The sequence below is a fragment of the Miniopterus natalensis genome, chromosome 5, assembly GCF_054644295.1.
Source record: "Miniopterus natalensis isolate mMinNat1 chromosome 5, mMinNat1.hap1, whole genome shotgun sequence".
NCBI lineage: Eukaryota > Metazoa > Chordata > Mammalia > Chiroptera > Miniopteridae > Miniopterus > Miniopterus natalensis.
This window is the reverse complement of record NC_142085.1, coordinates 4,653,143-4,675,570: the sequence shown is the minus strand read 5'-3', so window position 1 is coordinate 4,675,570 and position 22,428 is coordinate 4,653,143. Positions and strand designations below refer to the sequence as shown.

General features: G+C 47.8%; 1 protein-coding gene across 4 annotated transcripts; it reads left to right on the top strand.

Moving 5' to 3' along the window:
- Nucleotides 1–77: 77 nt before the first annotated feature.
- PPP1R10 (protein phosphatase 1 regulatory subunit 10) lies at nucleotides 78–18,511 on the top strand. Of its 4 annotated transcripts, XM_087817257.1 has the most exons (20): nucleotides 78–1,808; nucleotides 2,831–3,096; nucleotides 6,448–6,565; nucleotides 7,175–7,261; nucleotides 7,423–7,558; nucleotides 7,991–8,042; nucleotides 12,416–12,493; nucleotides 12,635–12,808; nucleotides 13,203–13,308; nucleotides 13,390–13,502; nucleotides 13,976–14,076; nucleotides 14,550–14,697; nucleotides 14,776–14,934; nucleotides 15,035–15,281; nucleotides 15,448–15,511; nucleotides 15,616–15,810; nucleotides 15,955–16,030; nucleotides 16,257–16,370; nucleotides 16,536–17,150; nucleotides 17,392–18,511. In XM_087817257.1, exons 3-20 carry the CDS (start codon nucleotides 6,459–6,461, stop codon nucleotides 17,499–17,501), a joined length of 2,682 nt encoding a protein of 893 aa, XP_087673383.1. In that variant the 5' UTR covers nucleotides 78–1,808; nucleotides 2,831–3,096; nucleotides 6,448–6,458; the 3' UTR covers nucleotides 17,502–18,511. The 4 variants fall into 4 exon arrangements, with proteins under 4 accessions (XP_087673383.1, XP_016070291.1, XP_016070292.1 ...); XM_016214805.2 differs by lacking the exon at nucleotides 2,831–3,096 and having other exon boundaries at nucleotides 78–799; XM_016214806.2 differs by lacking the exons at nucleotides 78–1,808; nucleotides 2,831–3,096 and adding an exon at nucleotides 2,469–2,567.
- Nucleotides 18,512–22,428: the final 3,917 nt, after the last annotated feature.

The window sequence follows — 22,428 nt, the reverse complement described above, 5'->3', positions numbered from 1 at the left end:
TTGGGTGGGGTCCCAGTATAAAAGACTTCGCCCGAGCGGGCAGCCGCCATTCTGGGGTTCGTTTAGAGGTAAGTTCCGGTGGTTTATCGGTTAGGGGTTAAAATTTTCTTGAGAGCGTTGGACTGGGGAACGAATTTGGCTTGAATTTGAGAGCCTCGGCTCACATGAAGGTCCGGATTGGACAGGGAGGTGTTTGGGACAACAAAAATGGTAGTTTGGGGTGTGTTTAAAAGCAACCCGTTCTGATTACATCTTTCTCCCTTGTGTTCCTTCTACCCCAGGTTTGAATTTTCTCGGAGAAAGACAGGCCGGCCACGAGGAAAAAAGAAAAGCCGCGTCAACATCTAAGCCCTTGAAAGGATCCTGAGCGGGGGGAAAGGGAAAACAGCAGCCACCGGCCCAACCACTTGTGTCTTCTGTCCCTTCCCACCTATCTTGCCCACCCCACCAGCCCACGCTGCTTGGGACTTGAAATCTGTGGCCGAAGGACCGTCACCACATAACTTCAAAAATAATCAACCACCCTCCCTTCCCAAACCCACCCAAATTCACTTACCAGCGTTTACTTTTTTGAATCCACTCAGAACTTTTTTTCTACGACCCCCCCCTCCCTAAAGGGAGTTGGGAGGGGGGGAATGAATACTGAGTTGGCCTTTGTTTTTTTAAGAGACTTTTTGATCCAATGAGGCCCCCCAAATAGAAATTTGGGTCCTGGTTGGTGGTTTCAATTTTTTTTCTCCAAAATTTTAACCCCCTCCCCCCTGAGCCCGAGGTGCTGACGTCGCAAAAAAATTGGATAGTAAGTGTCGAATTTTCAAAAACGAGCCTTGCAACAAGAAATCAACGTTTCCCTTTGTGAAACCAAAAAATGAGAGGAAGAAATGAGACCATAGAGCTGGAGAAAGGACCAAGCCGGTCACTTAATCTCCATTAAAAGGGGCCTTTGTGTCTAACAGTCTCTCTACCACCTACTTCTTCCCTGCCCTGCTGCAGGCTAGGAGAGGGGAGGGAGGGCCCGCAAGTGAGCATTTTGATGGTTAACCCTTGGTAATCCAGCCAATTTCCAGACTGCCAAGCGTTAAATTTGCTTTTATAAGGAGGAATGGCTACCGTCCTCCCTTTAGCAGCAGTCTTCAAAAGGGTTAATGAGCTCACATACAAAAGATGGTGGATCTTGTGGCTCAGAAGTCCCACTTCTTTGTGTGTGAGACAAGCAGGGCGCCTTTCAATTTGCCAGATTAATAAGCAATCTGTACATAAAGATTGCAGGGTAAGGAGATGGGCACAAGTATTAGCTGGCTATGATTTAAGATTGTTAAATCCTCTCAATTTAATGTAATGTGCTTGGGTTATATTTGTGTGGTTAAAATAGGTGGCAATCTAGGAATAAAGATTGCAAGACACTTAATTCAGGACAAAATATAATAGTGCCAGTACATACAAGATAGTAGTTGAAGTAAATGTTTTGTAATTGTTGCAGATTGCCTAAGTTATTTAAAAGCAAAAGATTAACATTTTAACTTGATACTTTTTGATGGGATTAGAGGGTGGAAAGGTTGGGGAATGTGGAATTCAGGAGTATAATTTTTAAAGCCATTTAGTGCACTTGAATGCTAGCTTTCTAAAAAAATTGTGTCGTTAATAGGATTTTTTCTTCCCTGCTTCAATATGGCGACTTTCCTTGTCCTTTTGTCTTCCAAGCAGTGCCGCAGATTGTGTCTCCCATTTTTGTCCTCCCTCAGCCCTATTTGTTGAGGGAGCCAAGTCCTCCCCCTTTCCCTTTGTTTGGAGGATGGGGGTGATCGATGGTAGGTTGATCCTCAATTGCAAGTTCAATTCTTCCCCACAGAAAATTGTTATTTTTAATATTTTAATTGCTTTTCCTTTCACAACGCTCTTACTCAAAATAGGTCAAAGACTTAAGGATGGGGACTGGTTTTTGGTTTCTGACCAAGAAAAAGCAGGGGCTGCCAGTGGGCCTCTGCCGGCGGGGCGGGCGCAGGTCTCGGCCTCGCCGCCGCAAAATGGCGCCGCCGCCGGTCTTCTTCCCGGCGGCCGGGGGAGGAGCCTGCGGCCCCCGCCCCGCCCCCCCCGCGGCCGCTGCCCTGGACCCCTGCCCGCGCCCAGGGGAGTCTTGGTTTCTCTAGAGTGTTATCTTTGTGAAGCCTTTATCCTAGAGGGCGGGCAGCTTACAGCAGTTAGGTCTTGAGGCTGTTCATCTCCGTGGGCAGCCAGCTTTTAACATGAGCCTGATGCTTTTATTGTCACCTTTCCCTCATCACAACCGCTTGGAGGTTTTCCCCACCTCAGTTGCCAGGGGCAGGGAACTAGTGAAACCGACTCTGAGCGTGGGAGCTGTGGGGTGCGTGGCTCGAGTGGGGCCCCTGGGGAGGGGCGCCGGGGCGCGGCCCGGGCCCCGCGCCGGCTGCTGGGCCGGTCGCCCCTCGGCCGGGCCGCCGTCGCCTCCGCAGTCGCTTGGCGCTGTGCTTTGGTACTGGGAGGAGAAGCCTCAGAGAGGAGGCCGCAGTGGTAAGCTCGAGGCAGGGGCAGCCCGGCCACGTTTCCTGGTAAGCAAAACCTTTCTGGTATTACGTTTCACGGCCTGCATTTCTTTTATCCCAAGGGCCACCTTTTTTGAGTTTCTCTTTCCTTACCTTGTAAAAGGAATTCCTTAAAACACGGGGAGGAGAATGCCTTCATTTCAACTTGTGCAGTGGGTGCCTGCAGGAAAGCCAGGCCCTGCCTGAGGGGGGTCGTGGGATCCTGTCCCTTCTGCTTTTCCAAAGTCAAATCTTTACCAGATTCTCCATATACCTTTACTTTTTTAAAGTCCTGCATTGAATCATGGAGGTTTCTAGGCAGAACTGGAAAGCCATTTGGTACAACTGCCATGGTGACGGGTGAGACTTCAGGCTAATTTTCTACTGGGTGTGAATTCTCAAGTTACTAAACTTATGGATTGGATGGGAGGGACATGTCTTCCACATGTCTATTGACCACAAGTTTTTTTTATCTTTTAAGCAGTTTGCATTGTGCCTCTGCAGCATACCTTCCTTGGGAGCTGAACATTCTGCCCACTGGGGTTCCTGATCTCTAGTGAGCAGGGGATTAATAAAGACAATCTTCATTAACTTGGGAGATGAGAAACAAAGTCCTTCTGGAAAAACTGATCCTTGTAGTTTGTGGCCAGAGTTCTATTCTGGGATCCTTTCCTGTTGGGATGGGGTGGGGGTGGTGATTTATGAATAAGCTTTCGGGGAGCTCATGCACCAGGTTTTCAAAATAACTGAGGGATAGGGCTTACTACTTAGAAGAAAGGTACATCCTTGTGAACCACCTGAGAGACATAATTCAGTCCACTGTTGAGTCACGTTAAGAAATGCATCAAACATTGAGGAAAGGAAGGGGAAATGCTTAGGTACAAAGCATTTTCATTTCCAGAAATGCTAAAGCCTCTAAGTTAAGCTAAACTCTGACTCCTTCCTCCTTTGTTAGAAGAGTATTGTGATTGTTTTAAAAAGAACTCTGACTTGCATAGAATTTTTGTCCTGAACCAACCCTGTTCTGTTTCATTGGTGATGGGTATGGAATAACTTTAGCCAAGCTAAATAGTTTTCACCCTATTTAATTAAATAACCCTCAAGTATAATTCATTTTGGAGGCAAGAGTCAGTGTCACTTCTGGACTTTTAAATTGTATCACTGGTAAGAATAGTAGAAAACTCCCCAGTGCCTTGTGTCAGTTGTGGAGGTCTCTGCCTGCAACATCCTCCATAAAGAGCATAGGATAGGACAAGGTGGAGATATCCCAGGGCTTGCTCCCTCCACCCTCCCTTCTGTACTGCCTTCAAGGAAATTACAGTATATCATGCACTAGATTACTTTTGGTTCCAGAAAGCTTCCTCAAGCTTCCATTGCAGGCTCCATATTATGACTAGGTAATGTTATGACACTTGGTCACTGCCCCGCCCCTGGTCACTCATTTGCCTTTTGTACTGGAGGCTTGTGCCAGGAATTTAGGCTCTTTATTCCTTTCCACTTGAGTGCCTTGGAACTTCTTTCAAAATGTACTAACTTCAAAAGAGGGAAATTGGGTTGTCAGACACTTGGGGTCCTTAATTTTAAATGAGTGAAAGCTAATCTTCCTGTGGGAAAGTTATGAGAAAAATCACCTTTTACTCACAAGATTGGTGCTTGTGAGAGAAAATTTAGTTTTGTTCATTGTATTTTTTAAATATAATAGGGGAAAATAATGGAAAATGAATATTTAACATTACTTCTGCTTTGTCTCCTAGCTTCTCTTGACTGACTTATTCTTGCTTGTTACGAATGAGAATGGAAAAGTCCCTGGGTCCCATTCCCAGCAGAAGGCGCTAGACAGAATTTAGCTTTGTACTAATTGATCTCTCTTGTCTCCCATCCTCTTAAGTGAAGGAACATTTGAGCTCAGGTGATAATTTTTTGAGTTTCTGAAGGAAGCAGGGGTAGCAGGCCTGTTGGCTTAACTGTTAGTTGGATATGTAAAAGGGAGTTCTCCAAGGTGATGTATATTCAACTCCAGTTTTGACTCTGGGGTCAGCTGTATTTAGGAGGGCTGGTTTGAGGTGATAGTTTAATTGAAGGCTTTTTTGTCAAATTGTATATATCTTGATTGCTGATGATATGTGTTATTTGGATTTGTTCATTGCTTTTTCAGTCTTCAATAGACGGAAAACCTGTTTTATATCTCCGTTTATTGTATCTATATATCTCTTTTTAGTGTCTGTAGTATGTGGTATCTACTACATGGGAAAATTTCCTTTATCCTTGTGTCTGTCTGTATAAGAATCACCACAGATTTGGTCTGTGCACTTCTTATCTGATATTCTTCAATGTTTTTTCCTCTGACTTCAGGGTCTACCTGTCCTTGTGGAAGTTCCAGGGCGGCAGTCACAGCACAATTAACCCAGATTTGCTCCTCTCTCAGCATTTCTTACCTCATCTCCTCTCCCTGTATTCAGTGCGCACTTTGTGATCTCAAGAACCAGCTCCCTCTCCTCCTTGCTTCTGCCTCTTTTTGCCAAGGTTGTTAAGACCTATGCATTTAGAAATTTACTGAGCTTTTTGTTGGGAGGACTTAAAGGTTAAGATTGTTGCAGTTTATTGTTTGTTTTTTGTCTGAGAACTAATTTACATGATAGGAAAACTGTTCTCTTTTCTGCACAAAATATATTCGTTTTTGTAAAGCCTTGATTTCCCCACACTTCTGTTGGGATCCTGTCTGTTAACTGTGCTAGAAGCAAGGTGCACGAGGTTTTCTTCTTGCTTCCTTCCTTCCCAATGTGTTAACTTGATTTCCCAAAAGCAGATATTATTGAGGTGGCTTTCTTTTGGGGTTCTCAGAGGTGTTTTGAGGTATTATGGGTAAAAATACCAATCAAAGCCATATTGATTCTCAACTTCCTCTCTGGAACTTGGTTTCTGGCCTAGAAATTGCTTCACACTTCTCTATCCCACATCAGCAGTTTAACTTTTAACTCCTTTTCTGACCTGGTCTAACCTAGCTACTTAAAATTTAATGGCATTTTCCCACCTTCTACCTTTATTCCATCTTTTTGATTCCATGATTTTTAATTTCAGGCCTTTCTTAGGGATCTAGAATAGTGATATGATTTGGGGGTGGGTGGAAATAGGGGATCAGATTTGCACCTTTGCTTTTGAAACCACAAACTAATCATGCTCTTAACTTTGAAACAATAAAAACTTTCGCAGTATTTGGTTAATGAGCGACATTCCATTTAAGGCTGAGGACCTGCTTGGTTGCCTTTGCATCCATTTGTCTCCATTTCTGGGAACTACACCTCCCCCGAGGAAAGGTTCTGTTTTCAAGTTTTGTTTCTTTGTCACCTATCACTTTAGCTGATTGTCGACTGGTGCAAGTAGTACATATCCTGCCACTTGTGATTATGATTCTTAATGAGCTAAGTTAAAAAGGAATTGACTACTCCTGGAAGACATTTAGCCCAACACCCAAGATTGTCCTAGTTTTTATCAAGTCACAGGTGGTTTTTTTCAAACCAGATTTACAAGCAACGAAGTAGAGATAGGACTTAACAATAAGCTAAAGTACTTTGGAGAATTGAGCATTTTGTTACAGGGATGTGAATCTTAGCTCTAATGCTATTTAATTGTCAGCTGTCCTAGGAAGGATGTAACTGGGAGGGGAGAGGTGTGCTGCCCTAGTCCTCCAGTCATGTAGTAGCCATGCTTAACTTGCCAGGGCTGTTTTCTTAGTGCTCACTATGGTCTGTGTTGATTTTCCTTATTTTAAAATGGTGAGTGTAGTTGAACATAAATTGAATAGTCACTATATTTTGTCAGATGTGGAAATGGGTTTTATTAGAGGACGTGCTGGCATTGTCCTTGCCACTCATTTATTCTGTGGGTTTGTTTTGTTCTCTCATCTTAGAAACCTCAGTCATGGGTTCAGGTCCCATAGACCCCAAAGAGCTTCTCAAAGGCCTGGATAGCTTCCTTAACCGAGATGGGGAAGTCAAGAGTGTGGATGGGATTTCCAAGATCTTCAGGTGAGTCTACCCCTTTTCGGATTCATTGTGAGTGGAGGATATTGTATGTTGTGACTAAGGTAGACAGGCCAAGTGTGCCTGGGAAGGAAAGGGAAAGTCAGTGGGATGGGGTTGAAGCCCAATAATTTTAGAATAAGTGATAGGAAAAGGCAGTCCCTTGATTCCTGGGTATAATGGAATTAGATATTTGGATATCCACAGTCTCAGGGGAGTCACCCTTTGGAAGGAAATGGGTAGCCAGGTGACAGAATTCTTGGTTCTGTTTTGGGTCACATTTTACATCCCCAGGGGAAGCAAATGGCTAAGCCAGTCCTGAACAGACTACTGAAGGCTGGTTGTTGAGGACTGGGACTCTTCACCTGCAAGTAGAATCAGATGTGTCCTGTGTGTTAAGGAAGCAGTGATGCTCACCCCCCAGTTCTTTTCCATCCTCCTGTGGGTTTTCATTTCACTCTGGATCTATCCCATCTTCCTAGAGGCCCATGTGACCCACTCTGTAGCAAAGTCCCAAGTTATCGGGGCTGTCCAGGTGCTCACAGGTTAGAGGCTCTGCTGCTGGAAGAAGCAGCGCTCTGACTGCTCCATTCCTAACCCGGTCCTCTCCTACAGTCTGATGAAGGAAGCACGGAAGATGGTGAGTCGATGCACTTACTTGAACATTCTGCTGCAGACTCAGTCACCAGAAATATTGGTCAAGTAAGTGGGGATCTTGGTGGCTGGGATGGGAAGATGTAGTTAGACGGGGGGGGGGGGGGGGGTATGGGGTTCCTGGGTTGCTGGTGGGGAACTAGGAGTGTGGGATGTGACCCTTCCAAAACCCGGGAAGGGCATCAGATATTTCTCCTACCTGCCTACAGGTTTATTGATGTTGGTGGCTACAAGCTTCTTAACAATTGGTTGACATATTCAAAGACGACCAACAACATGCCCCTGTTGCAACAAATTCTGTTGACCCTGCAGCACCTACCACTCACCGTGGACCACCTCAAGCAGGTACCTTTGGTCTTGACCACCTCAGTGTGTCCCTTTTAGTTTAGCCTGACAGATGAAAAACTTACACTGACTCTGAGGTGACTGTGATTTTGGGCCTGTGAGAGAGAATGGTAGGAAAAATAGGAATTTGGAATCAGAAGACTTGGTTCAAATTTATCTCCTTTAATAGGTGTGTGGCTTGGGGCACTCCATATATCTGAGCCTCAGTTTTTTCTTCTATAAAATGGGAATAATTGTACCTACCTAACTGGATTATATTAAGGATTAAATAAGACTATGCCCACAAAGGTTTTATAAAAGGTAAAGTACAATATCAGTGTTAGCCACTGGTAAGGGGCTGAGAAGAGATTGTGAGTTTGGGGGGTGGTTAGTTGTGAGTGGCCTTTCTGTCCTCCTGGCATTTACCTTTCTGCTGCTCCCTGTCTCTCACAGAACAACACAGCCAAACTGGTGAAGCAGCTGAGCAAGTCAAGTGAGGATGAAGGTAGGGGCCAGCCCTTCCCCGCCTGGGCTTTCCTCTGCTACTCCACGTAATTCCCTCCTGCCTGGCCCCACTCTTGGACTGGACCTTCTTCCTTGCTCTTTCTACCTCAATTTGTTTTCCTCTCTTTTAAAAATTTAGTTCCTCTAACCTCTCCCCTCTCTCCTAGTCTCAATTTCGAATAGGATTTGTTCATTTCTCTACTATTGAGGGTAAGATAAGGTATACCATACTTTAACTAGAAACTGATTTTTTTTTTTTAACTTTTTTATTTTTATTTTTTATTTTAGAGAAAGAGAGGGAGAGAGGAAAACATTGTTCTGTTGTTCCATTCATTTATACATCATTGGTTGCTTCTTGTATGTGCCCTGACCAGGGATTGAACCAGCAACCTTGGTGTATCAAGACACGGTGCTCTAACCAGCTGAGCTACCCGGCCAGGGCTAGAAGCCGATTCTTAAGAACTCTTGGTGCGCCCTGGCCAGGTAGCTCAGTTGGTTAGAGTGTCGTCCCAATACACTAAGGTTGTGGGTTTGATCTCTGGTCAGGGCATATACAAGAAGCAACCAATGAGTGCATAAATAAGTGGAACAGCAAATCAGTCTCTCAAGTCAATAAATAAAATGTACAAAAAAGAGAACTCTTGGTGCAAAAGTCATACACTTAAAATTCTTTGGGGAGAAAAAGTGTCATTGTAGAGTGTCTCATCATCATTGACTTCTCTTTTTCTACATAATATAGTAGTTCTGCCATTTTAACACCTTCCTGTAGCGCATGGGCAGAATCCCAACTCCTGGAGTATAGCATAGCTTTCATAGCAGCAGATCTTCCCTTTTCTAAGGCAGGGTTTTGGAGCTCCTGGCCATGGCCATACAGTTCTGGCTTGAAGTTAGAGCCTCGCTCCAGAAAATCACAGACTTTTCTTTAGAGGAAAAAATGGTGTGTACCCAAGGGTTCAATATCCAAAGATTTTACACCCACAGCATAAATCTGGAGCATAAGACCCTAGTATCCTGCAAGTGAGCAGTGTTCTAGCAGTGCTTGATCTCCTCCTGGTCAGATCTGCTCTTGGTCTAAAGGGAGTGGTGTACTAGGGGTGGTGTGCTAGGCCCTTTTGGAAAGAGGCTTTGGCTATTTGGTGTAGAGGGAGCATCTAGGCCTGGGTTAGCCTTTATGAAGTTCTTTTAGCTATAGGAGAAAACACTGGGAACACTTTCTAAGATAAAGGATTTATTATGCTAAGCGAAATAAACCAGCCAGAGAAAGAGAAGTATCACATGATCTCATGTGATGAGGAATATATGTGGAATATAGTGAACAAAATAAACTGACAAACAAAATAGTTCCAGAGGCATGGATTCATGGAACAGACTGACAGATCTCAAAGGGGGACAGGAAGAGATTAACTAGAGAACTTATATGCATATATGCATAGCCCATGGACACAGACAATAGTGTGGTGAAGACTGGGGGTGGGGTGGGGGCAAAGGGGATAACATGGGGGACATCTGTAATACTGTCAACAATAAAAAAAGAAGATAAAGGATTTAACTCACAGTATTGTTTAGGTGAAAAACATTCCCTTTCAATTTTTTTTTATAATATGGTTTTATTGATTTTGGAGAGAGGGAGGGGAGAAAGAGAAACATCTATTGACTGCCTCCCGAATGCCCTCTACTGGGGGTTGAGCCTGAAACCCAAGCATGTGTCCTGACTTGGAATCAAATCAGTGACCTTTTTGTGCATGGGATGACACATTCAATCAACTGAGCTACACCGGCCAGGGCCCCTACCTTTCAGTTCTTTCAGTTGTATTAATTCCCAGTTTTTAGGTCCTTTTAGATACAGAGCACTTTGCTGTTTTTGTGACATCTCAGAGTACCTTTAAGAATAAACCTGTAGTATAATATATATCCCAGAAGAGCCCATTGAGTCATTGCCCATCTTTTGTTCCCTCACTGTCAGGTATCCTGTTCCCTGTGCTGCCTTCGTTAAATACAGATTTAATTATTATACTTCCTCTGGATATAGAAGTTTGTACTTTCATTATCCACTGTCATGAATTCTCACTGGACCATAGTATCAGTTGCTCCAAAAAGGTTTTGAGGTGTTCCTGCATTGGGGATGCATTGACATTCATCTTGCCTTAGGTACAGAAATTGCCAGTTGTGTGACTATTTTGAAAATTTAGGTTTTAATGTTATATGACAATCTCATTATTAAATGAGTCTGTAAGTGGAAATGTTGGCAAGAAGAGAGAGAACATAGATGAGATGTTATTTGCCAAGTACAAAAGGAAAGAGCTACAGAGGTATTTTTTCCATATTTACAAACAAATTCTGTTCTTTAAAATTCTCTGGACTTTTTTCTTTAGATAAATTGTAACCCTAAATTGGTCTGTTTTTAAGTTCTTTTTCACCCTTGCTATACTTGATTTTTTTTATTGTTGTTAATTCTCACCTGAGGCTGTGTTTTTCCATTGCTTTTCAGAGAGTAGAAGGGATGGAGAGAGGGAGGGATGGGTAGAGAGAGAGAGAGAAACATCGACTAGTTGCCTCTGGCAGTCCTCCTGACCTGGGGGCGGGGAGCCACCCCACAACCCAGGTATGTGCCCTATACCAGAATCAAACCCGCTACCCTTCGATGCGTGGGTTGACGCTCTAACCACCGAACCACAATGGCCAGGGCTACTTAATTGATTTTTAAAAAGCAGTTATCACTTGCAGTATTCTGGAAAAAAACATTGCCTAGAAAATCTTTTGTAAGATGGATCTAAATCAGCTTCCTTGAGACTTGAGATTAAGTTTGCCTTTAGGACAATGCAGAATAATGCTGTTTGTTTTAGAATCTAGTAGCCCTTCAGAGACTTGACTCTGCCTACCTTTCTCCTGATTTTAGTTTCTGGGTTTTTATTGTTAATCCTCACTTGAGGATGTTTTTTCCATTAATTAAAAAAAAAATTTTTTTTAGATAGAGTGGAAAGGCGGGAGGGATTTGTCCATTGGTTGCCTCCCCCACACCCCTTAACTGTGGTCGGAGATCGAACCTGCAACCCAGGTACTTGCCCTTGACTGGGACTCAAACCCAAAATCCTTTGGTTCAAGGGCTGACACTCTAACCACTGAGCCACACCAGGCAGCCAGTTTCTGTTCTTTTAACAGAAAGGGAAGAACATAAGTATTGGGTTCTTACTTGCCGCTTTCTAGTTTTGTGATTAATCTCTGTACTTCTGTGTCTCTGGTGGGGAATTAAAAATCTTCAGGTTGCCCTAGCCAGTTTGGCTCAGTGGTTAGAGTGTCGGCCCACAGACTGAAGGGTCCCGGGTTCAATTCCAACCAAGGGGGCATGTACCTGTGTTGCAGGCTCAATCCCTGGCCCTGGTCAGGGTGGCTGCGAGAGGCATGATGTGTCTCTCTCACATTGATGCTCCCCCCACCCCACTTTCTCTGAAAAGCAATTGAAAAAATGTCCTCAGGTGAGGATTAAAAAAAAATCTTCAGGTTGTTGGCCCTGGCTGATTTGGCTCAGTCGGTCAAGCATCACCGCCTGCGCAGAGAGGTTGCTGGTTCGGTTCCCTGTCAGGACATGTGCCTGGGTTTCGGGCTCAATCCCCAGTAGAGGTATGTAGAAGGCAGCTGATCGATGTTACGCTCTCATATCAGTATTTCTTCCTTCTCACTCCCTCTTTCTAAAAAATCAATACATTATTTTTTTTCTTTTTTAATTTTTAAAAGATATGTTTTCATTGATTTTTAGAGAGAGAGGAAGGGAGAGGGATAGAAACTTCAATGAGAGAAACATCCTTGATCAACTGCCTCCTGCACACCCCTACTAGGGATCAAGCCCGAAACTCGGGCATGGCATGTGCCCTGACGGAGCCGAACTGGTGACCTCTTGGTTTGTGGGTTGATGTGCAGTCGCTGAGCCACACCAGCCAGGCTCAATAACTACTCTTTTTTTTTTTTAATTTTATTTTTGTTTAAAATATTATAGATGTCCCTTTTTCTCCCCAATGACCCGCTCCACCCCGTCCCTTCCCCCTCCCCAGTCCCTCTCTCCACCATTGTCCGTGTCCTTGCGTTGTGCATATATGCAATTACCCTTTTTAAAAAAAATTAAAATCTTCAAATTTTAATAATTACAGGAGATACATAGGGATGGGCAAAAGTAGGTTTACAAATAAATAAATAATCCAGAATAAACTCTGTTTCAACATACTCAACTATAAGCCTACTTTTGCCCACCCTAAATGTATGAAGCACTGGTGTAGTTTTTATAATGTACTCTGCAATAAATATTCAAACATCTCTCTTTTCTATTACTGGAAGGATAATATTTTAAGTTATTTAGGCATTTCCTCTTTCTGTCACCTGCAGAGCTCCGGAAATTGGCCTCAGTCCTGGTCAGCGACTGGATGGCTGTCATCCGCTCCCAGAGTGGTGCCCAGCCTGCTGGTGAGGCCCTATGTCCTTTACCCTTACTGATTCATTCCCACGGGGGGTGGCCTCCAGTGTCCTCAGCCTACTTCACCTCTGCCTGGCAGTCTTCCTCTTTATCTAAATAAAATCTTTTTCTACTTTGTTTTCCCACAACAGAGAAAGATAAGAAAAAGCGGAAAGAAGAGGGAAAGGGTCGAACCACCCCTCCTGAGCGACCTTTAACTGAGGTGAAAGCTGAGCCTCGGGCTGAGGAGGTCCCAGAGAAGAAGAAGGAGAAGCCCAAGTCTCTTCGAACCACAGCGCCCAGTCACGCCAAGTTCCGCTCCACCGGTGAGGCTACTGGCCGGCCCCAGGAGGGGGCGGGCATGTGCACACCCAGGGCCTCATGGCAAAATGGCTGGATTATGATACTCGAAGAGATGAAGGCTAGCGGGTGAAACTTAGAGTTCTACAAGGCTAGGTGAACCAAAAGGAAAAGTTAAGGTGGCTCAGCTGGCTGGGCATTGTCCTGTGCACCGAAAGGTGGTTGGTTTGATTCCAGGTCAGGGCACTGCCCAGGTTGTTGTGAGTTCAATACCCAGTAGGGGGCGTGCAGATTGATATTTCGCTCTCACGTTGATGTTTCTTTCTCCCTCCCTCTCTAAAAGTCAATAAAAAATTTTTAACAGCAAAAAGTCAAGAGGGTGGGGTGTGAGCTCAACCCCACCCCATGTCTCTTCCTCAGGATTGGAGCTGGAGACCCCGTCCCTGGTGCCTGTGAAGAAGAGTGCCAGTGCAGTGCTGGTTTCTGACAAGTACAACCTTAAGCCCATCCCCCTCAAGCGGCAGAGGTATGGACCTGTGCTGGGCTTCCGAATGGGCTGGGTCTGAGGACTCGAGAACGGTGTTGCTGATGGTTCCTTTTCTAACAGCTCGGCAGCTGCCCCAGGAGACTCTGCGCCCCATGCAGAGAAGAGGTACAAGCCGCTCAACACAACACCCAATGCTACCAAAGAGATCAAAGTGAAGATTATCCCGCCACAGCGTGAGTGCAGAGTGGGGAAACGTATTAAATTGGGAGCAAACTTCATGGGAATGAATGTGGGGCATGTTCCTTCTCTTTAATGTTTCCCTCCATTTTCCTTTGATTTCTTGGTGTCCTTTAATTTTTGCTCCTCTGAAACTTGTTTCATAGGATTACTTAGGAATGATTTTAGAAATGAGATGGGAGGTGTGCTCTTCACTGACTGGTTAGGGGCACTCCCAGCTGTCAGGGTGATCGATCATGTCCACGGGGCTGGCTCTGTCAGTTATCTGAGCTCAAGTTCACATCCAGAAGCACAGCAGAAAGAGTAAAGCTGGGAATTTCTTGTGCATGTGCTTTCTGGTCACCTTGAGCTATTGGTCCCAAATTGAGGCAGGGTCTCCACTGCCCCATTTTTCTGCCCAGACTTTGTCTATAGGAATAGGATTGTAAAGGAGCTGTGATAGTTCCATTTATACTTGATCCTCTTGTAGCTATGGAGGGCCTGGGCTTCCTGGATGCTCTCAACTCGGCCCCCGTTCCAGGCATCAAAATTAAGAAGAAGAAGAAGGTGCTGTCGCCTACTGCTGCCAAGGTATGGCCCTGGGTGGGAGGTGTCAGTGACCGTGTAAAGGTCAAGTCACAGGAAGGGCCCAGCACCGTGGCCAGTGTTGCTCAGTGGTTGAGCATAGTCCCATGCACCGAGAGGTCACCGCTTCGATTCCTGGTTGGGGCACATGCCTGGGGTGTGGGTGTGATCCCCAGCAGCGGGCGTGCAGGGGGCATCCATCCACTCAATGTTTTTCTCTCTTCTTCTCCCTTCCTTTGTTTCTAAAATTAACAAAAACACATTTTAAAAAAAAGGAAGGGCCCAGCAGCTTGGACTTGGGGAGGGCAAAAGGAATTTGTCTCAGATATAGACTGGTCACATGAAGGTGGGCAGCATTTGACATAGGTCTTCGTTTATATGAACTGTCAGGCATCCTGCCTAGGACACTGGACTATAACTGCCTTGCCTTGACCTTGGCTTTCCTGTCAGCTCATTAACTCCCTTTTCTTTCATGGCAGCCAAGCCCGTTTGAAGGGAAAACAAGCACAGAGCCAAGCACAGCCAAGCCTTCTTCCCCGGAGCCAGCACCTCCTTCTGAAGCTATGGACACAGACCGTCCAGGGACCCCAGTTCCCCCTGTGGAAGTCCCAGAGCTCCTGGACCCAGGTAAATTGAGAAAGTGATTCAGGTTTTGGGGATTCTCTAAGAGGAAGGGCCTGGGTCTGAAACCTCTCCTGCTTACAGCCTCTTTGGAGCCAGGAGCCCTGGATGCAAAACCAGTGGAGAGTCCTGGTGATCCCAGCCAGCTGACCCGGAAAGGCAGGAAGAGGAAAACTGTGACGTGGCCTGAGGAGGGCAAACTGAGGGAATATTTCTATTTTGAACTGGATGAAACTGAACGAGGTTAGAAGTCAGGTTTTCTGTAGGATAGGTGGGTACAGAGAGTGTGGAAAAGGGCGTGGTTGTACTTACCTTCCCTCTTGCGTCTGGCCCTTGCCAATAGTAAATGTGAACAAGATCAAGGACTTTGGCGAGGCAGCAAAGCGAGAGATCCTGTCAGACCGACATGCGTTTGAGACGGCCCGGCGTCTGAGCCATGACAACATGGAGGAGAAGGTGCCGTGGGTGTGCCCCCGGCCCCTGGTTCTGCCCTCACCTCTTGTCACCCCTGGAAGCAACAGCCAGGAGCGGTACATCCAGGCTGAGCGGGAGAAAGGCATCCTTCAGGAGCTCTTCCTGAACAAGGAAAGGTGAGCAGAATGGGATTCATGCCCTGGGGTGCCGAGCGCTTGGACTCCTGAAGGGAGCATGCCTGGGTGGTTAAGGAGAGGCTGGAGGTTAGGAAGAAATTCGAGGGCCTGAATGAGTCATTTGACCGTTGGTCTTCCTTTGCTTCCCCTGGGCCATTCCTGCTAGCCCTCACGAGCCTGATCCTGAGCCCTATGAGCCTATACCCCCGAAGCTCATCCCCCTAGATGAGGTGAGTGTGAAGTGGTGGTGGGGGTTGTGACTGAATGTCACTGCGGCTCTCCTGGGAGACTGCTTCATTTAGTAGTTGACCTCACTGTTCCGTTCTGCTCTCAGGAGTGTTCCATGGATGAGACCCCATATGTTGAGACTCTGGAACCTGGGGAGGCCGGCGGCTCACCTGATGGGGCCAGTGGCTCCAAGTTGCCTCCTGTTCTGGCCAATCTTATGGGAAGCATGGGTGCTGGGAAGAGCCCCCAGGGTCCTGGAGGAGGAGGCATCAATGTCCAAGAGATCCTCACCTCCATCATGGTACGAGCCCTCCTCCCTCTTGTCCGCTGTCTGGAAAGCCCCTTCTCTTTTCCCAGGCTGCCTCAGCTTCCCACTTTCCTCCTCGTTTGGCTCTCCCTTTCTCTGCTGATGAGGATGTTGCTCTCTGTTTGTTTTGCCTCGCAGGGTAGCCCAAATAGTCATCCTTCAGAGGAACTGCTGAAGCAGCCGGACTACTCGGACAAGATCAAGCAGATGCTGGGTAATCATTAGGGCCGGGCGGGGAGGGCGCCTGCATGGGCTTGTGGGAGCAGGAGGATTCTACGCCACTTGGTGGCCAGACATAGGGGGCGAGGTGGAGACTAGACCCAGACAGCTTTGCTCTGCTAGGCCGGTCTTGGAGAATCAGCTGGGCATACAAAAGTGAGAAGACATGCTGCTCTTCCAGAGTCCTCCTGCTGACAGGTTGATTCTCTTTCCCTTAACAGTGCCACACGGACTCTTAGGCCCTGGTCCAATAGCCAATGGTTTCCCACAAGGAGGCCCTGGGGGACCCAAGGGGATGCAGCACTTCCCCCCCGGTCCTGGGGGACCTATGCCAGGTAGGTGGTGAGAGAGAGAGAGAGGTTGGAATGGGCTCATCTGTTTAACTTTGGTCTGGTAATATGGGATTGACCAAAAGGAGGGAGGTGGTTTAGGGTGGGAGGGAGCAGTCCCTGAGTTTAACAGGTAGCTGACATTGTCTCTCTTCCTTTCTTTCCTAACAGGTCCCCATGGAGGCCCTGGGGGCCCTGGTGGGCCAGTAGGTCCACGTCTCCTGGGTCCCCCACCCCCTCCCCGGGGGGGCGATCCCTTTTGGGATGGCCCTGGTGACCCCATGCGGGGTGGCCCGATGCGGGGGGGTCCAGGTCCTGGTCCTGGACCATACCATAGAGGTCGTGGAGGCCGAGGAGGAAATGAACCTCCTCCTCCTCCTCCATTTCGAGGGGCCAGAGGAGGTCGCTCTGGAGGAGGACCCCCAAATGGACGAGGGGGCCCTGGTGGAGGCATGGTTGGAGGTGGTGGGCACCGTCCCCATGAAGGCCCTGGCGGTAGCATGGGTGGAGGACACCGTCCCCATGAAGGCCCTGGTGGTGGCATGGGCAGTGGCAGTGGTCATCGTCCTCACGAAGGTCCTGGCGGTGGCATGGGTGGAAATGGTGGACACCGCCCCCATGAAGGCCCTGGACATGGGGGGCCTCATGGCCACCGGCCTCATGATGTCCCTGGTCACCGAGGCCATGACCATCGAGGGCCACCTCATGAGCACCGTGGCCATGATGGCCCTGGCCACGGAGGAGGGGGCCACCGAGGGCACGATGGAGGCCACAGCCATGGAGGAGGTGAGGATGATCCCTGGCCCCTCTTTGGCTCTTCTGCCACACACGATTTGGGGGAGTGTCACTACCCCGGGTATGCCAGGCAGAATATGAGGTCGCCTGTTCCCAGCATGCATGGCTGTTCCTACCCTTTGCCCTCCCCCCAAATCCCCAAGGCTCTGTCTCTGACTTTCTCAGGATTCACGGGCTTGGAGGTGGGTGAGGGTGGCCATTTCCTATCTAACTGTCCCACTGTCTTTTCCAGACATGTCAAACCGCCCTGTTTGCCGACACTTTATGATGAAGGGCAACTGCCGCTATGAGAACAGCTGTGCCTTCTACCACCCAGGGGTCAATGGGCCCCCCCTGCCCTAGGGACCCCCCCGTCCTCCCCACACTGTTATGGCTTCTGTGAGGCCCGTTTGTCCCTTCCCCAGCTGAGGAGGAGCCGGCCTCCTCAGTCCCCACTGCTCATGTTCCTGGGGTTCTGATCACTGGTGCGCACTGATGTACATCCTCTCCTCCAGTCTGGGGAGGAGGGCCTGGACATGCTGTACCCCACTGCTCAAGAAGAGACTCGGCTGGCTTCCCTTTGTGAGGAGATTTGCCCTGGAACACAAGCCCCTTTCCAGTATTACCTTTAATGCCTGAGAGCCTAATGCTGGCTGTTCCGGAGAGCACCGGCCCCCTGTGAGTCCTCCCCACGCACAGAGCTCTTGATGTGGGATCAGCTGCACTTATGAAACCATCCCAGCCAAGCTCACTATCCTCATGGGGTGGGGAGATGGTAAAAGGGGTATTGGATATCCCACTGCACTGACAGGGCTCCCCACTCCTCCCTCGACACCAGCTGGACACATTCTGAGTTCTTTCTCCAGTCAGACTCTGCAGCCTTGTGTGAGCATTGTGTCCGCATCGTGGCTGCTGGGCTTGATGATGGCATGTCCACAACTGCCCCCAGTGACGGGCTTGTGGGCTGTGGTGGCGTCTGCCTTGCACACACAGCTCATTCTGGAAACAAACACTTCAGCGAGACCAGCTGTTCATGAACTGAAGCCTGGCGTGCTGGGCCCGACAGTCACACTACATGTACCGCCTTGGGATTTAGCTCGCTTCCTATCCCCACCTGGGACCTTGTTGGAGTGAGGCCACCTCTGAGTCCCCGCCAGGCACCTTCCTGGGTGCATTCACCAACACAGCTGGCCCTTACCCAGCCCTCCTCCACCTGTCTCGGCATCAGTTGTTTTCTATGAAAACTGGATTGGTTGGGTTTTGTGCAGGGTCTTGGGTTAGAGCCACAATGGATTTGAGGATGAGTATTTTTTTTCTTTTGGTTTTGTATATTTTGTACATTAATAATAAACAGTGGAAAGAGAAGCAGCTTATTTAACCTCCCTGTGTGTTTAGACTCGTTAAAAAACAAGACCCAGCCATTATCCAATGTTTTCGATACATTCATACAAACCTTTGTGGAGTCTCAGTTCTTTGAGTGGTGCTCACACGACCTACCTTCAGTCACAGAGCTGATGGGAGTGAAAGGCTGCTGACGTGGACGACTGAAGAGGAACTTACAGGCTCAGTGAACCCCAGGACCAGTGGTCTCAGCAAGCAGTGGGGCCCAAGAACACAGAGCCCGGAGCTGGGGCGGCAGGTGGGGTGGGCGCAGCCGCTGTGGTTGGACCTGCCAGCCCTGTGGAGTTGCTCGGGGGAGTTTAAGTGAGGGTTGGAGGAAGGAAAGCAGGGAGCATGGCTGAAGGAGAAGCCCAGGAGCAGTGCTTTCAGAGCAGTTCCAGTGGGAAAGACGGAGGGGAAGGAAGGTGCAGGCTGCTCTCCCCGAAAAGTGACTGCAGAGCTGGAGGAGAAGGCCTGCTGCGAGAGGTAGGAGCCAGATTACTAGCTGCTAAGGATAGGTATTAAATTGAGGGCCTTGTTGATGGAACAGTTCCTGGGAAGACGAGGTTTTGGAAACCAGAACAGGGAGGGATAGGGTTAACTTTGAATAGGAAGTTACTCAAATCTGTTCTTGAACCTAGAATTAGGAGTGTATTACATTTTGTGGGGAGGGCTTTCGGCTTTTTAGTGTTCATCAGAACATCTGAAGGGCGCTAAAAGACAGATTGGGGCCCTGACCCGGTGGCTCAGGTGCACTGAAAGGTGGCCAGTTGATTCCCAGTCAGGGCGCTTGCCCAGATTGCAGGTTCTATTCCCAATCAGGGTGCAGGGAAGGCAGCCAATTGATGTTTCTCCCTTTCCCTTCCTCTCTAAAATCAAATTTTAAAACCATTAAAAAGAAGATTGAGGGTGGAGGCCAGCAAATGTTCCTTTTTAAAAAAATATATATATCTTTATTGATTTCAGACAGAGGAAAGGAGAGGGGGGGAGAGAGGTAGAAACATCAATGATGAGAAAGTCATTGACTGAGCCCGCAACCCGGGCATGTGCCCTGACCGGGAATCGAACCCTGATCACCTAGGATCCTAGGTCGACGCTCAACCGCTGAGCCACGCCCGGCCGGGACAAATGTTCTGATTCAGTAGTTCTGGGATGGATCCCAAGATTTTGCGTTTCTAATAAGCTCCTTGGTGTTGCTGATGCTGATCTGGAAAACAAGTCACTACCCTACAAGTTTCTTGGCTGTTATTTTCCAGATTGGCCACATGAGGGCAACAACTTCCTAAATTTCACAGGCCTCATCCCTAGTGGAGCCGGAGGGGCCATTTTCTCCCTTCACCCAGCCTCAGGAGGGCGGGTCAGGCAGCCAGCCTACTGTTGCTCTGTGCACTTAGGAGAGGACCTGAGAGGAGGCAGTAATCTGAAGGCCAAGGTGAGAGGTGAAACACCAATGAAGTACACAGCTCAAGTGAAAAAACAAGGAATGTGCCAATCTAGTGGGTCGTGTGTGTTTTTTTTAATATATTTTTATTGATTTCAGAGCGAGGAAGGGAGAGAGAGAAACATCTGTGATGAGTTGTTGATCGGCTGCCTCCTGCACGCCCCCTGCTGGGGGTTGAGCCCGAAACCCCAGCATGTGCCCTGACTGGGAATTGAACCTCTATCTCCTGGATCCTAGGTCGATGCTCAACCACTGAGCCACGCCGGCCGGGCTAGTGGGTCATTCTTTAACTTGCCTCTTTCTTTCTGGTTCCATCTATCGCCTGCTTCTCACCTTCCCTCTGCCTCCTACAATAAGCCAAAAGAACCTTTAGATAGAGAGTAAAGCTTTTTCCCATTAGTTTTTTTTTTAATATATCTTTATTGATTTCAGAGAGAAGGGAGAGGGAGAGAGAAACATCGATGAGAGAGTCATTGATCGGCCGCCTCCTGCACGCCCCCAACTGGGGATCGAGCCCGCAACCTGGGCATGTGCCCTGACTGGGAACTGAACCCCGATCGCCTAGGATCCTAGGTCGATACTCAACCGCTGAGCCACGCCTGGCCAGGCCCCATTAGAATTTTTAAATGAATCCTTTTTTTTTTCTTTTTTTTTTGTTTTTTAATCCTCACCCGAGGATATTTTTTCCATTACTTTTCAGAGAGAGTGGAAGGGGGAGAGAGAGAGATTGGTTGCCTCCCGCATGGGCCCTGACCCCGGGCTGGGGATGGAGCCTGCAACCCAGGTATGTGCCCTGCAGGCACTTCTCTCCCATTTAGGTAGATCTGTTCTTCCTTCCTGCTCCCCCACCCCCAAAAACCCATTCAACCTCAAACATCTGTCAACCCTTCCCTGGGTGCATCAGTTCCATTGCCAATTCTGAGTCATCAGCACTGTATTTCTCCCATTTCTGTTCCTGGGAAATCTAAAGTTGAAAAATTACAAAATCCACCCTGGCTAGCTCAGTTGGTTAGAGTGCAGTCCCCATATCCAAGGTTGCAGGTTTGATTTCAGGTCAGGGGCATATACAAGAAGCAGCCAAGGAAATAAGTGGAACAAAAAATCGATGTTTTTCTCTCCTTCTCTCTCTTTTAAAAAAAATTATAGCCTGGCCAGCGTGGCTCAGCAGTTGAGCATTGATCTATGATCCAGGAGATCGCGGTTCAATTCCCAGTCAGGGCACATGCCCGGGTTAAGGGCTTGATCCCCAGTTGGGGGCGTGCAGGAGGCAACCGATCAATGACTCATCATTGATGTTCCCCTCTCTCTCTCCCCCTTCCTCTCTCTGAAATCAACAAAGACATTAAAAAATATATTTTTTATTATTATAAAATCCTACCATTTTGGCCCAGTATCTCAGCATTTGCTGATGCTTGGCAAACTCCGTCTTCCAGATTCTCTGGCACCAAAACTCCTGAGGTGAGCCCCATCTAATGTGAGCCCCGTTTCCCATTCTCTTCACCTGAAAACACCCGTGTCTACACTTTCTGAGAGGAAGAAGGGTATTTCCTTTGCAAGGCAATATCTAACTAACTTCTGGCATCTCCTCTCCCATCTGTCCCCACCCAAGCAGCCAGGGCAATTTGTACAAATGAAAACCAGAGCAGCTGGCACTCCTGTGTAAACACTAAGGCTCTTCCATGGCTCCTAGGGCCATATCCCCACTCCGTCAGGGTCCTGTGGGTCCTGGCCCCTGCTCAAGCTCGGGAGCTTAATGTGATGATGGGCAACGGTTCAACACCCTTGATCCAGGGGAGAGAGAGACGTGCTTTGGATGTGGCTGCTCCTATACGCTTCGACTTTATATTCATCAAACCTTGTGAATTCAGCATTATATCTACTTTACTGTGTGCAATGGAGGTTCAGAAAACTTGCTGACTTGACCTACCTAGAACAAGCTCAAGCCATGCTCTTCGACTGTGTCAAGCTCTTTCCAGCTTTTTACTTTTTAATTGAATGGATTGGGGTGATGTCGGTTAATAACATTATACAGGTTTCAGGGGTCTTTACACATTCTGGCGCCTTTCCCAAAGGCTCTTCTTTCCACTCATCAGGTTGGTTCCTATACCTCCTTCAGGCTGTGGCTTTAATGTTACTTCCTCCAAGAAGTCTCTCCTAGTCACCCGTTGTAAAGGGGACACCCCTCCTCCCCTAGTGTCCAGGAGACACGCTCCAGGCACCACTCAGCTCCCACCTTTGTGTCAGACTCAGGACGCTGCTGCTGGGACAGAGGACCACCGCCCTAGAGCAGCACTGGCCACAGGGCTCTTTCCTGTTTCCATCTTACCGCTGACAAGTCTTCCCTACAACAGTCCTACCCTGGCTGGCACCGATCTAGGACTTACCCTTCGGTCACCTTCCTTTCGTCTTGTTAATCCTCATCCGAGGATGTTTTTCCCATGGATTTTTTTGAGGGAGGGAGGGAGGGAG

Coding starts and splice junctions, on each gene's coding strand:
- PPP1R10 (XM_016214803.2), top strand. CDS start 6,360: ATGTGGAAATGGGTTTTATTAGAGGACGTGCTGGCATTGTCCTTGCCA. Junction 12,809..13,202: donor CGCCAAGTTCCGCTCCACCG/GTGAGGCTACTG, acceptor TCTCTTCCTCAG/GATTGGAGCTGGAGACCCCG. Junction 14,935..15,034: donor ACTGGATGAAACTGAACGAG/GTTAGAAGTCAG, acceptor CCTTGCCAATAG/TAAATGTGAACAAGATCAAG.